At 35.7% G+C, this 13727-nt stretch overlaps 1 protein-coding gene across 1 annotated transcript; it reads left to right on the forward strand.

Moving 5' to 3' along the window:
* Positions 1-48: 48 nt before the first annotated feature.
* LOC106165133 (GTP-binding protein 4) lies at positions 49-13154 on the forward strand. The gene is made up of 16 exons (XM_013543233.3): positions 49-187; positions 565-735; positions 1150-1253; positions 1581-1664; positions 2040-2286; positions 4163-4312; positions 4542-4649; positions 7738-7827; positions 8075-8185; positions 8688-8765; positions 9173-9224; positions 9579-9679; positions 10212-10324; positions 10699-10849; positions 11287-11418; positions 11836-13154. The coding sequence occupies exons 1-16, from the start codon at positions 140-142 to the stop codon at positions 11986-11988; spliced, it is 1893 nt and encodes a 630-aa protein (XP_013398687.2). The 5' UTR covers positions 49-139; the 3' UTR covers positions 11989-13154.
* The last annotated feature ends 573 nt before the right edge of the window (positions 13155-13727 follow it).

Consider the following 13727-nt stretch of genomic DNA (forward strand, 5'->3'; position numbering starts at 1 on the left):
TACAAGTTGATATTTAATTAATTAATCAATTTTACCAATTTTACCTAACTTATTTACAACCAATCAGGTGCAGGTTAAGTTAAAGCCCTAAGCTGTGGCAGTGCAGACGGAAGCGAGAAAGTGTAGAAAACGTGTTACGATGTCTCACTACAATTTTAAGAAGATTACTGTCGTTCCGACGTCAAAGGTGGGTAAAAATAACAAAAAAAGCACTTAAAAAGGTTTCAGTTATCACAGTACTGGTGATTGTTATATAACGCTCAATCATCTTCAAACACTGAATTTGCGTGTGAAATAATTCCATACTGACAGCATGATATTTACAAACCACGTGGATTTAAATCACTCATTTATCTGTTTTGTATCAGATTAATCACGAAGTCTTGTTATCAAAACACAGAGTATTGTGTGATCATTTCCACTGTTATGTCGCGTAAATGTATACCCCAGTGTAAAAATGCTCAATCTGAAATGACTGCATTTCGTTTTATATAAATAAAATGTATTGAATGAGCATTTGATGGTCATAATAATAACCCAGCACTTTGTTTTTCTTTTCTTCAGGACTTTATAGACATAGTTTTGTCCAAGACCCAGAGGAAGACTCCGACAGTCATCCATAAACAGTATGCCATCTCCAGGATACGACATTTTTACATGCGTAAAGTGAAGTTTACACAGCAGAACTACCATGACAAGCTTACACAGATCATCACAGACTTCCCCAAATTGGAGGTGAGTGGGGTTATGTTTAAGTCAGGGATGAGATTTTCGTAACTGTCGGCAGAATTCTGACTTTTCTGGTGGTGTTGGTGCTTACAACTTGAATGAGATTGTTCCCATTATCAGCAGTTTTACGACTTTACTGCGAACCAAAAAGTCTCGTCCATGTTCGGTAGCATAAGTTCACAACTAAATAGTAAGAACCAGAAGGGAACCTATATTGTAAAATACCCTTTGAAGCAGTTAATTACCGCATAAACTGTTTAAGTGGGCAGTGAAAGATAGTACAATTAAAGATTCAGTCTGTGTTTTCTAAATTAGTATCATAAGATTTTTTTTATTAAGTGCTTAAGAATTGTAACAGTTGTTGCATTTCTGTTATCATGTATTAATACAAGTACGAAACATTCCACTTGCTTTTTTTAGGATATCCATCCTTTCTATGCAGACCTCCTAAATGTGCTGTATGATAAAGATCATTACAAGCTGGCACTGGGTCAGATCAACACTGCCAGGCATCTCATAGACAAGTATGGAATGATTTCACTGTTGTACAGCATTTAACCTAGCAAATCCTCTACGAGTTTATTTTCCTTGAATGTAAACCATGATCACACACTGCTACATGCACCAAGCATTTATCAGTCTTGTTTGTATACTGTATCGTCTTCTCATCTCAACCAAAACAAATTGCTCAGTATGCTGTCTTTTCTTGCTATTTAAAAGGAAAATTAATATTGTTCATAGTTTTAGGGACATGTTTTTAGTATTATATAATACCTCTAGAGTCAGCTGTAGAAGACTTGTTAGATTTTAAGTGAATGTTTCTAGACTATGCTTTTTAAATTTTTTTCCAGTGTGGCCAAGGATTACACCAGGCTTCTGAAATATGGTGATTCTTTGTACAGGTGTAAACAGCTGAAGAAGGCAGCACTGGGCAGGTAAGAGATAGAAACTCCACAGATTAATTTTTAAGTTAAATTTCAATTCTCTTTTTCAAAAATAAGTGTGCAGTCATGTGTAATTATGTTGTTATTATTGCACTGTTTTATTAACCAGACTGTTAGGCTGGAATATGCTGGAAAGATTGTATTAAATAACTGAGGAAATCTGAGAATATTGGGTGTTAATAGAAATAAACGTTTAGAACAAAAGTAAATATTTCCATGCAAAGTTGAAATGACACAGGCTTTAAAACTTCTGTGTGTTTGTTTCCTCTCACCAAGAAACTTTTGATACATTATAGAAGATAAGTATAGTTAAATGATTAATAAGAAATACTTATAGATGTAATAATATTTTTATTTTTATGTCAGGATGTGCACAGTGATGAAGAGGCAAGGCCAGAGTTTGGCTTATCTTGAGCAAGTCAGACAGCATCTGTCAAGGCTGCCATCTATAGACCCCAACACAAGAACTCTACTCATATGTGGCTTTCCAAATGTGGGGAAGTCCAGTTTTATAAACAAGATCACAAGAGCAGATGTAGAAGTCCAGCCCTATGCCTTTACAACCAAGTCCCTGTTTGTTGGCCACATGGATTACAAGTACCTGAGGTGGCAGGTAGGTATTTAACAATGATGAGACTTTTCTGCCTTCTGTCGTAATTCTGACTTTTTCAGGGTCTTTTGCACGCTCGGCTGTCACCTTGATTGGATAGTAAACGATTGTCGTAAAATCGCTAAAAGATATTAAAATCGGGTACATAAACTTAAAGGTATAATAACTCTTCGTTTTGGCCAAAAAATGAATTTTCCTGGAGTAAACAACAATTTTCCCATACTTACCAATGGTTAATGAATCCATTTTTACATTCAAAGTTAGTCCCTGGTTTTTTTCTAAAAAGTTTGTTTTTTTGTTAAAATCTCTTAAGAGATTATAACAGAGTACAGCCATCAATGGAGGTCACGTGATCTGAAGACAAGTTCAGATATCAGAATAATAGCTATAACTGCCGTTTTTGTGGTAAAACAGAATATATTATATTTCTATGAGTTGTTCACAATGTTTTTATTGTGAAATATAGATTTTGTACGAAGAGTTATTATCCCTTTAAAAACCACCTAGGACAACCTAAGACTGCCACATTAATCCAATACAATGCAAAAATTAACTATAACAAGTGGTTAAAGCCTTCAAAACGAATGTCGTAAAGTCCCCATATACCTCCATAGAGACAATAAAATAGAGTAAGCTTGTGAAACAAACCTGACCCAGTTCCAACAGAATAATCGAAATAAAATACTGCCGGGCATCGGAGCGGCCTAAAACTTGGCACGCTTACCGCTAATACTGCAGGCTACATCATCCCGTCGCTCGTTTGTAAATTCCGTGCATGGCATACGCTGTAAATCAAAATTCCACCTCTGATGTTTATCTCGGTCCTCTTAACAATCCAATTGAGGAAATGACGTAACCGCAGAGGTCGCATTGTCCAATGGCATGGCTTCTTTTTCTGCGGTTACGTCATTTCCTCAATTGGATTGTTAAGAGGACCGAGATAAACATCAGAGGTGGAATTTTGATTTACAGCTTATGCCATGCACGGAATTTACAAACGAGCGACGGGATGATGTAGCCTGCAGTATTAGCGGTAAGCGTGCCAAGTTTTAGGCCGCTCCGATGCCCGGCAGTATTTTATTTCGATTATTCTGTTGGAACTGGGTCAGGTTTGTTTCACAAGCTTACTCTATTTTATTGTCTCTATGGAGGTATATGGGGACTTTACGACATTCGTTTTGAAGGCTTTAACCACTTGTTATAGTTAATTTTTGCATTGTATTGGATTAATGTGGCAGTCTTAGGTTGTCCTAGGTGGTTTTTAAGTTTATGTACCCGATTTTAATATCATTTAGCGATTTTACGACAATCGTTTACTATCCAATCAAGGTGACAGCCGAGCGTGGTCTTTTGGGTCATTCTTGTGAATCATGTACCCTGGACCCCCCGACAATTTTCTAACTTTTTCAGTGAGGACAAGTCTCATCCCTGATTTAATTAAATTGCCAGTATACTTATATTTTAGACCAGGGGTAGGGTAAATTGAACTCTCCATATGACCATATTGCATTAAACAGTGGGGTCTCTGCTACTTGGTCATTTATGCCAAAGTTACTGTGCATATGTCGGAAGAAACTTGTAAAATGTTACGCTTAGCCATTAAATGCACTGATATTTGAATAGCATTTTCCACAAGTTATCGTGTTACTTGATTATTAATTTGTTTATCTCCTTTTATCGGTTTTCCCATGGCTAGAATAGTTCTCAGAATTTTTTTTTTAAGATTAATGATTATATTATTAAACCAAATAGAAGGGGCCTTGGTATATTTTCTGTCACACAAATTGTTTTTTCATATTATACATACCACCATCCAGATTAAGTGATTAAATCATTTAAATTGAGCATGTATTAACATTAAAAGGGGGTTGTGTTCCAGGTGGTAGATACCCCAGGGATTTTAGACCACCCCCTGGAGGAGAGGAACACTATTGAGATGCAGGCCATCACAGCCCTGGCTCACCTCAGGGCAGCCGTGCTCTACATCATGGATGTATCTGAACAGTGCGGACACACAGTAGAACAACAGGTTTGTAATGGGTTAATTTATTGATTGGCCAGTCTTCATTTTTGTCTTTCTGTCCAAATCACATTCCCTGTTTTGGTAGTTTTGAATTGAAATGAACTTCATTTAGTTTAGCAGTCTCAGCATATAGATAAATTGACATTTAGGGATATGTATTACACTAATCCAAAGCCCAAATTACAAAGTACCCTTTTCAATCCCTGCAACTTAGCATTATTTTCTCTTGTTTTAGATTGAACTGTTCAACACCATCAAGCCGCTCTTTGCCAATAAACCTCTGGTTGTCTGTGTCAACAAGATCGATGTGCTCAAATTATCCGAGCTGGATGAAGATAGAAAGGTAATTTCATGGGTGAAACCCAGGACCCTGCTGTGCAAAAACAGTCCTTAGTATCTTGTCTTAGTCAAGATTGCTAATCAGATAGCTGGTTATGTAAAACCAACTAGTATGCAGTACTGGTCTAAGAGCAGTTTACAAATTAAACATCTTAAAAGTTGAATGGACTTCTGTCTACTCTGGGAGTAACATTTATCCAGGGCTTGGTTCTTCATTAAGAAGTGATATTTTTGTGTTATTGTACCACCAGCGTTAGCGCTGGCGGTACACATGGTTTCGGTCCCGTCCGGATCGTTCCGCCGGCTCCGCCGGACGGCTACCGTTACCGCTTCTCCTCCTAGACGGTAAGGGCCCCCGTACCCATCTCATGGATTTAGGTCACCTATAATCTCAACTCGTTCCACGTAAAATTTGGGCTTTGTCGGTATTGGGGTCTGGGTGTGGCACTCATTGCAATGCACCCTTGTCTAAAAATGGCAAAATTAAATGCTAATTATCTACCCTACGGAAGGAGTTATGGGAAAAATTTCTATAGACGGCTTTCCAAAAGTCATATGTGTAGATTTCAAATATACCCTTGGATTTGACCTTTGACCTTTACTTCAAGGTCAAATGGGCCAAAATTTTCAAAAAAATTAAATTTTTTACGAAAAAAATTTTTTTTGCCCTGTTATTCAGACACCACACAGACTTAACCAATAATATTATTGGAAGGTGTTACCCTTCAGGTCATCTTTCATCTCCATGAATTTGGGGTCAATCGGTGCATTTTCACGGGAGTATCGGCCATAAGATACCGAAACTGAAAACTGTCTCTAATTCGGGAACCGTTAATGCTAGAGACCCATTCTTTTTTGCATTTTGTAGAGCATGTAAAGCCCAACACTGGAGGTGGTCTCGGTTTTTTTGTATTCCATACGGTTTTCGAGTTACGCTGTATCAAAAAGTACATATTGGTGGTAAAAGCAAAATGTGCAGTACGGTAATGGATAATAAATTTTGAACTCTGGAAAAATAAAACATAAGGCTTGGCAAAGCAGACAACTTGTGTTCAAAAATGACATTATTTCATCAAATTTGAACTTCTGAAACTTCAGAGCACCTCCTATTTCAAGAATTTTGACCAAAATGACATTTTCTTTATTTTAATTAATTTTTTCTGTACGAAATTTAAGGCACATTATGGTAACTCCAAAATTATAACATTTAGTCCCTTATATCTCCAAAACTGGCAGAGATAGGTCCATAGTTACTATTGAAGTTGAATAGGAAGTCAGATACTGGCAATCTTACTATGACCTTGAAAGTGACCTTTGACCTACTTTTCACCATGAACTGAACTTTGCAAATTTTTCTTCCCTTTTATCTCCAAAACTGGCAGAGATAGGTCCATAGTTACTATTGAAGTTGAATAGGAAGTCATATACTGGCAATCTTACTATGACCTTGAAAGTGACCTTTGACCTACTTTTCACCATGAACTGAACTTTGCAAATTTTTCTTCCCTTTTATCTCCAAAACTGGCAGAGATAGGTCCATAGTTACTATTGAACTTGAATAGGAAGTCATATACTGGCAATCTAAATGTGACCTTAAAATTGACCTTTGACCTACTTTTCACCATAAACTGAACTTCGCAAAATTTGCTTCCCTTTTATCTCCAAAACTGGCAGAGATAGGTCCATAGTTAATATTGAACTTGAATAGGAAGTCATATACTGGCAATCTAAATGTGACCTTAAAATTGACCTTTGACCTACTTTACACCATAAACTGAATTTTGCAAATTTTGCTTTCCTTTTATCTCCAAAACTGGCTGAGATAGGTCCGTAGTTACTATTGAACTTGAATAGGAAGTCATATACTGGCAATCTAAATGTGACCTCAAAATTGACCTTTGACCTACTTTTCACCATAAACTGAACTTTGCAAATTTTGCTTCCTTTTATCTCCAAAACTGGCAGAGATAGGTCCATAGTTACTATTGAACTTGAATAGGAAGTCATATACTGGCAATCTAAATGTGACCTTGAAATTGACCTTTGACCTACTTTTCACCATGAACTGAATTTTGCAAATTTTGCTTCCCTTTTATCTCCAAAACTGGCTGAGATAGGTCCATAGTTACTATTGAACTTGAAAAGGAAGTCATATACTGGCAATCTAAATGTGACCTTAAAATTGACCTTTGACCTACTTTACACCATAAACTGAATTTTGCAAATTTTGCTTTCCTTTTATCTCCAAAACTGGCTGAGATAGGTCCGTAGCTACTATTGAACTTGAATAGGAAGTCATATACTGGCATTATAAATGTGACATTAAAATTGACCTTTGTCCTACTTTTCACCATAAACTGAACTTTGCAAATTTTGCTTCCCTTTTATCTCCAAAACTGGCAGAGATAGGTTCATAGTTACTATTGAACTTGAATAGAAAGTCATATACTGGCAATCTAAATGTGACCTTGAAATTGACCTTTGACCTACTTTTTATCATGAACTGAACTCTGCTAATTTCTTTCTCTTTTAACTTCAAACTTGACAGAGATAGGTCCATAGTTACTCTTGAACTTGAATAGGAAGTCATATACTGGCAATTAACTGTGACCTTGAAATTGACCCTTGACCTACCTTACGAAGAACTTAAATTTGATTGTACCATATATATTTTTTGCAATAGTTTAAAAATTCTTGTTGATTGCATTTTTACAGCTTGTCAAGCACAAAACTGGTGGCTATGTCCCTTATTTTGTGTATGTGGGGGTCTATACGAATGCGCTTGCTCCAGCTGGTGGTACAATATTCGGAGGCGGTATCGCCTCTCTGATCCTCTAGTTTATGTTACTATAATTAGAAATACCAGAATGAGGCACTTATGATCTGGTTAAACGAGAACAAATGTACACAATCTAGAAACAAAAGTTTTATGTGTGATGGGCTCTTGGTCTTTTGTCAGTTCTTTCCTCAGATGAAGGAAGTTTTTAAACCCAACTTCCGGTCAAAACCAGGTATTGTCTTAACAGAGCAATGAAATGTGAACTATTTCTGCTGTATGTCAAATTCCATGCACATTCTTTGATATTTTCCAGAAATTATTTGAAGAGTTTGAGGCAGAAGACATCCCAGTGTATGAGATGAGCACAGTGACAGAGGAGGGGGTCATGAAGGTGAAAACTGAGGTCAGTTCGATATTTAAAAAAAAATTGTGCTTTTTTGGTGTGACTGCCTCACAGAATGAGAAAATTATTTAAAAGGACTCCTCCTAGATTCCTGCTAGTATGTATAACTTTGGGCCAAGTAAAATAATATTTTTTGTTGCATTTGAAAACTTATTTATTTTAAACTTATTTTTGTTTACAGTCTTGTCTGTCAGTTGATTCACATCATGTGTAAAAACTTCAGTAATGATCTTATTAACTTCTTCAGGCATGTGATCGTCTTCTAGCACAAAGGGTGGAGGTTAAAATGAAGGGGAGGAAGGTGAATGATGTGATTAATAGGTTACATGTGGCAACACCTGTGCAGAGAGACACCAAGGTGAGTATTGTACGCCATGGTTTCTTTGTGATGTCATCAGCAAATTCTGTGTCATGTCTTTAACAGATGGCGTGTTCTGTAATGTTGTCAATTTATGATAGTCCTATTCGTGTGGTCAGCTCACAAGTGTGGTGTTATGTCGTCACATTTCAATTACTTTGTGATGTTATCTACTGATGAATGCAGTGTGATGTCATGGACTGTTGAGCACAGGTACCTTCTACTTGACATTGCCACTAGGATGTATATTTCAAGGAAATACAAAGTGCAGTAGCACAAAAGATCATTCTATTATTACACCACAGAAGAATCATTATGGAAATCAGGAAAACATTTTATTTTTGATGCATGTTTTATTGATTTTATTATTATAGATAAAGTGAATGTGATTACAAATTTTCAATAAATACAAGTATGTACTTTTTTAAAATCGTAACTTGTGTGACGGCTATAAGAGACATTTATTATCCTTGGTAAGCAAGTATGTCCCTTTCCCTTGCAGGCCAGACCTCCTTGTATCCCTGAGAGTGTTCTTAAGAAGAGACAAGCTATGGAAGTAGAGCAAGAGAAGAAAAAACTGGTAAGACACAGGTTGAGTCAACTTTCTTATAAAATATAGTAGTCCAATTATTTAGTTGCATTATGTACAAGAGTTTTTTTAGTACTTTCAGTACTCTGCCACTTACACAAGCATCCCTGAATAAAAAATTACATACATCCAAAGTGTCATGTGTTCTATGCTTAAAATGAACAAATGGAATAATAGCATATCTATAATTAAGAAATTATTTGCCAAGATTGTTATTCTCCTAATTTTATGGTTAATGGAAGAAAGTTTAGGGCTAGATTGTGAATAAAAAGTATTTTGGTGTAACAAAATCTCAGTACGTGTCTTTCACAGTGAGCATTCTGAATTTTTCTGCTGAACATGACTGTCCAGAGTACTACAGCAGTGACTTTCCTAAGCTTGCTTCTTGTTGTTTCCAGGAAAGAGATATAGAACTAGAGATGGGAGATGACTATGTTCTGGACTTGCAAAGTAGGTAGCATATGTGCATAGGTGGGATATGATAATTTTAGGAAATTTGGGAAAAAATTTGATATGACTGTACTCAGATTAAAGGATTTATGAAAATGGAGTTTACATACAAGAAGAATATATTAATTAAGTGCAGGAACAGAAATTCAGATAGGAATTTATAAGACTTTAGATATATTCATCTTATTGGTTTTCTAAGGATTCATGTTGGACCTATCTCCGATCTTGAAAAATTCTCTTCTGCCTACATCAGAGACTTTCTCCAAACAGTCTATTACTATAGTGCTGAAAAAACTATTGTTACCATAAAAAATATGTTTTAGATAAACATTTTGGCTCATTTCTCCATTTCAGAGCATTGGGACCTTGACAAGCCAGAAGAAAAATACGATGTTATACCAGAGATTTGGGAAGGGAAAAACATAGCTGATTTTATTGATCCAGACATAATGAAGGTAGGAAGTAATGCTGGCTTCATTGGTTTGTGTTGTATGGAAGTGAATAGAGGGGCTGATGATGTAAAAGTTGAAAAAAAAAGCAAAAATATAGTGATGCTTTCATCACCTGGATTTAGTTGCTTTTGGGACTATCAAAATTTTTTCAGCTAAATACTGGAAGTTTATTGTTATAACCACCACAAAATGGCATAGAAAAAATTTAATAGAGAATAAGATTGAGCCAGAAAGTAAGCTTTTGTGAAGAAACTAAAATAACAAAAAGACGAGATAATGAAAAAATTAAAATTGGTTAGGCTGTTGTGGGAAAGGATGTTCATCAAGTAGAGATGATGGACTCTATTTAACTCTAAGTTTAGGGCTATTTAACCACAACAAGTTGAAAAATTGGTTTAAATTTACTATTGAACTCAGCAGTGGTACTTTGAGAATTACATCAGTTGTGCAATTTATAAGGATTTGACTGTCTTTTTTGTAGTTTTTATAGTTGGTCAGCAGTTAGATGTTAATTTTAAAATTTTATATTTTTTAGAAACTGGATGAATTGGAAAAGGAAGAAGAGTTGCGTGAGAAGGCGGGTGCCTATGACTCTGATGAGAGTTTGGAGGATGAAGAAATGAAGGACATTCGAGCCACAGCAAAGAAGTAAGTTGATGTCAATACCGCATTCAGTTTGGAAATTTTGTCAAGTGCTGAAAAACAGTTTGCAAAATTTTTGTTCATCTTCAAGTTGGTAAATAATTGGTAACATTGGAAATATTTCCCATAAAATTTTATGATGGTGATGATATTATCAGTAATTAGGGGTTGATCAGAAACTGATGAAAAATAAGAAGGACTCACCAGACTGCCTCAAAAAGGCAGTAGTTCCTTAGTTCCATTATTGAAATCTGAAGCATTGTATAAGACTTATTAGGCATTTGGGAAGATTTTAAAATTTGGCATATGACTTCTCAAATCATATCAAATCATATTGTCCTTTTATTGCTATAATATCATTACATATTTTCACTTTGCAGGATCAGAGAAACCAAGAAGATCATGATAATGGAGAAGAGGGAGAAGAAGACTATTCAGAAACCTCGTCTGCCGCGCACTGCCATCAGGCGACAGAAGAAAGACCTGGAAAGTCAGATGGCAGACATGGGAGTGGACATGGCTGATGATGAGGTAGTTGTTTTTTTTTTATGGGGAGAACATTACACTGGTGGAGTTAAGGCATGGTTTAAGGGATACATTTTGAAATTTCAACAGCATCTTAAAATATAGTGTTTGGAAAATAACTGGCTGTGAATGATGATAGGTGGTATATACTGTGTCTTGTTTCTTAATGGTGAAAGGAAATACATCATCTTTTTGGATCTCATAAAAATTGTAAAATTAATTTCTAAGTGTTATAGGCTGGTTGTTACTGAGTAGATAAATCAAAGGAAAATGTATATAATTTTAATTGTGTTAAGTTGTATCAGTGGGATTTGTTAGGAAAAACCAAAAGCCAGTAAAGGAAGTGTTGCCAAAATATAAGAGTCTAACAACCATGCTTCTAAACCTTGATTTAATTATATAACCATAATACAACAATATTTTCCTTCTTTCTTTCAAATCAGGGTCATTATGCCAATGTGAGGACTCGTAGTGTCAGCCGTAAACCGTTGAAGAGGAAGCATGAGGAGACGCTGAGTCACACTAGGAGTGCCTCCAGACCTCCTCGCGATCAGTCTGGAGTGAGAGACGGAGTGGTAAGTGATGGGAGAAAACATGAATTTCAGGCAGATGCATGTCTAATGAAGTAAAATTAGGCCATTTTACTAATTTTTATCTCAAAGTGTCTGTAGATGCAAATGAATAAACCCTGAAATGCACTAGACATTTTATGTTTAGATGATTTTCAAGAAAAAGTTTTTTTATCATTTTATGGTTTTACTTTGCTGTATGTCTGCCTTACATTTTAATGTGAATTTTTTTGCAGTGGTAGTTTTGAGAACTTTGTGTTGCATTGGATATTTGGCTACGTGTAATATTTATGAGACATTTTTTGACACTTCAGCTGATAATATGATAGTATACAAATATTTTGGTTCTGAATCTGATTCAGTGAAATTGGACAGTGTTTTAATGGAAAATTATCCCGAAATTATATTTGTTGTGTTTTCCAGATGATGAAGAAGGTCAAGGTTCTGGCAAAGAAATCCCAGAGGAAGATGAACAAGTTTGGCAAGGCAGGCGAGAGTGACAGACACATAGCTGTGGCAAAACCAAGGCATCTGTTTGCAGGAAAAAGAGGAACTGGCAAGACGGATAGGAGATAAAACGTTTTTGTGGAAGAGTAGACAATCCTGTTGAATAAGGATCATTGAAATAACAGAAGAGAGTGGGTGATAGAGGTGGTGGTGCTCTCTCACATCTTTTCTTCTCACTACATGTAGTGCCAATGTACAAGTTCCAGAGTGGAAAAGACCGTCACTTGTTTAAAAAAAGTCCACGCAGATCATTCTGTTCCCCTGGTCATCAAATGTTCATCCTGAAGACAACGTGGAATCTTCTAATGTTAGGTGGAAAGTCTGTAAAATATGGTCATAGCCACAAGTCAATTCATTAGCAGCAATACTCTGAACCTCCCTGGGAATGCAAGAGTTCAGAGAGAGGCGCTGTCGGACTCATCAGACTGTACTTTCAATGTGGTGCCCTCTTGTGGTGAACTGCAGATATTTCAATGTATGGGAGACATGGAAATTTTTTGTCTGGTCAGGAAATTTGAACAGGGATGAATTTAAACCGGTCACTGACTGGGGGAGGGGGGTCGGGAAGGGTCAGTCAATGACTTTCAAATTTATCAAATACAGAGATAGACATAGAACACATTTCTGACACAATCTAATGAAACAGTTGCTCTCAACAAAGAATTTGATAAATTTCCATATATTATCTGTCATAAGTTGGGAAGTTATAAGGCTCCTTTTTGTTTTGTAAATGCTGAAGGTCAGGTTGGTGATTAACTTATTTATAAATGTGTATTTGTACACTGAGCTCTGGTGGTGAGGTTGCAATTATAGATAATTACATGTAGATGTTAGTCTTATTAAAAATGTTACAGTAACCAACTTGTTGAAAAGAACACAAGATAAACATCGCAACAGGGAGATATATTTATTTATTTATTTTTCTTTTGGACTAAGAAATTCAATATAAAAAGTAAAATGGTGAGAAGAACTGTTGTGCAATGTCCAATGGTTATGTGTCTTTTTCTCGAGCATTATTTGGTGAACAAGTTGTACTCTTAATGTACAAAGATATGAAGTTAAACTCCTGAATAATCCAATACATTAATATTGATTTTGTTACCTATTTGCTGGCTATATCCGATTTATCACATCACTTTTTCTCCTTTATGTAAAACGACTTCCTAATATATTGACCTGTTTGACTAAATATCTAATATTGATGATGAAAACTGAATAAATCAAGTCAGATATTATTTGTCTTTCTTGGATATTTTGTGAACATTGAAATATTTAACATTTATTTTGTACAAATACTTCTCTTTTCCCTAGTTAACACAACATGTAATCAGTTTATATTAGCATTCTACAACCTTTTTGTTTGGAGCAAAAGTTGATTTCGATACTCTTCTATGCATTATGGTAATAGAACCCAATACAACCCATATATCTAGTATACTTTGTTATCATGTACTGATAACTACAGCACCTTTACCATTAATGCCTTAGATTTACATACCTGTCCTAATAAGTACAAAATTTAATACTTGACAATCTATTTAAATGGATCTGCTGAAATATGTACCTAAATACAACGACAATGCAGTGAGTTGAAATAAGTTAATATTTTACAAACAAGCACCTGAGCAGTGTCTTTTTTTCCTTAATTTCCTTCGTTGTGGAGAAGTGTCATTAAAAGACGCTGAATAAATTGTCACATATAACCGTGCTGTTGCCCTAGACAGAAGGCACTTAATACGATCAGAAGACATTTTCCTGTATAGTGTATACCTTTTAATATTCTGTACAGAATGAAAACTGAAGTCCTG

The sequence above is a fragment of the Lingula anatina genome, chromosome 7 (genome assembly GCF_051362555.1).
Source record: "Lingula anatina isolate TDL-2025a chromosome 7, LinAna3.0, whole genome shotgun sequence".
NCBI lineage: Eukaryota > Metazoa > Brachiopoda > Lingulata > Lingulida > Lingulidae > Lingula > Lingula anatina.

What these genes read in the sequence shown, in the direction of transcription:
- LOC106165133 (XM_013543233.3), top strand. Translation starts at nt 140, where the DNA reads ATGTCTCACTACAATTTTAAGAAGATTACTGTCGTTCCGACGTCAAAG. An exon ending in CTATGTTCTGGACTTGCAAA is followed by an intron (nt 9,225 to 9,578) that starts GTAGGTAGCATA and finishes TCTCCATTTCAG; the next exon opens with AGCATTGGGACCTTGACAAG. An exon ending in TGGACATGGCTGATGATGAG is followed by an intron (nt 10,850 to 11,286) that starts GTAGTTGTTTTT and finishes CTTTCAAATCAG; the next exon opens with GGTCATTATGCCAATGTGAG.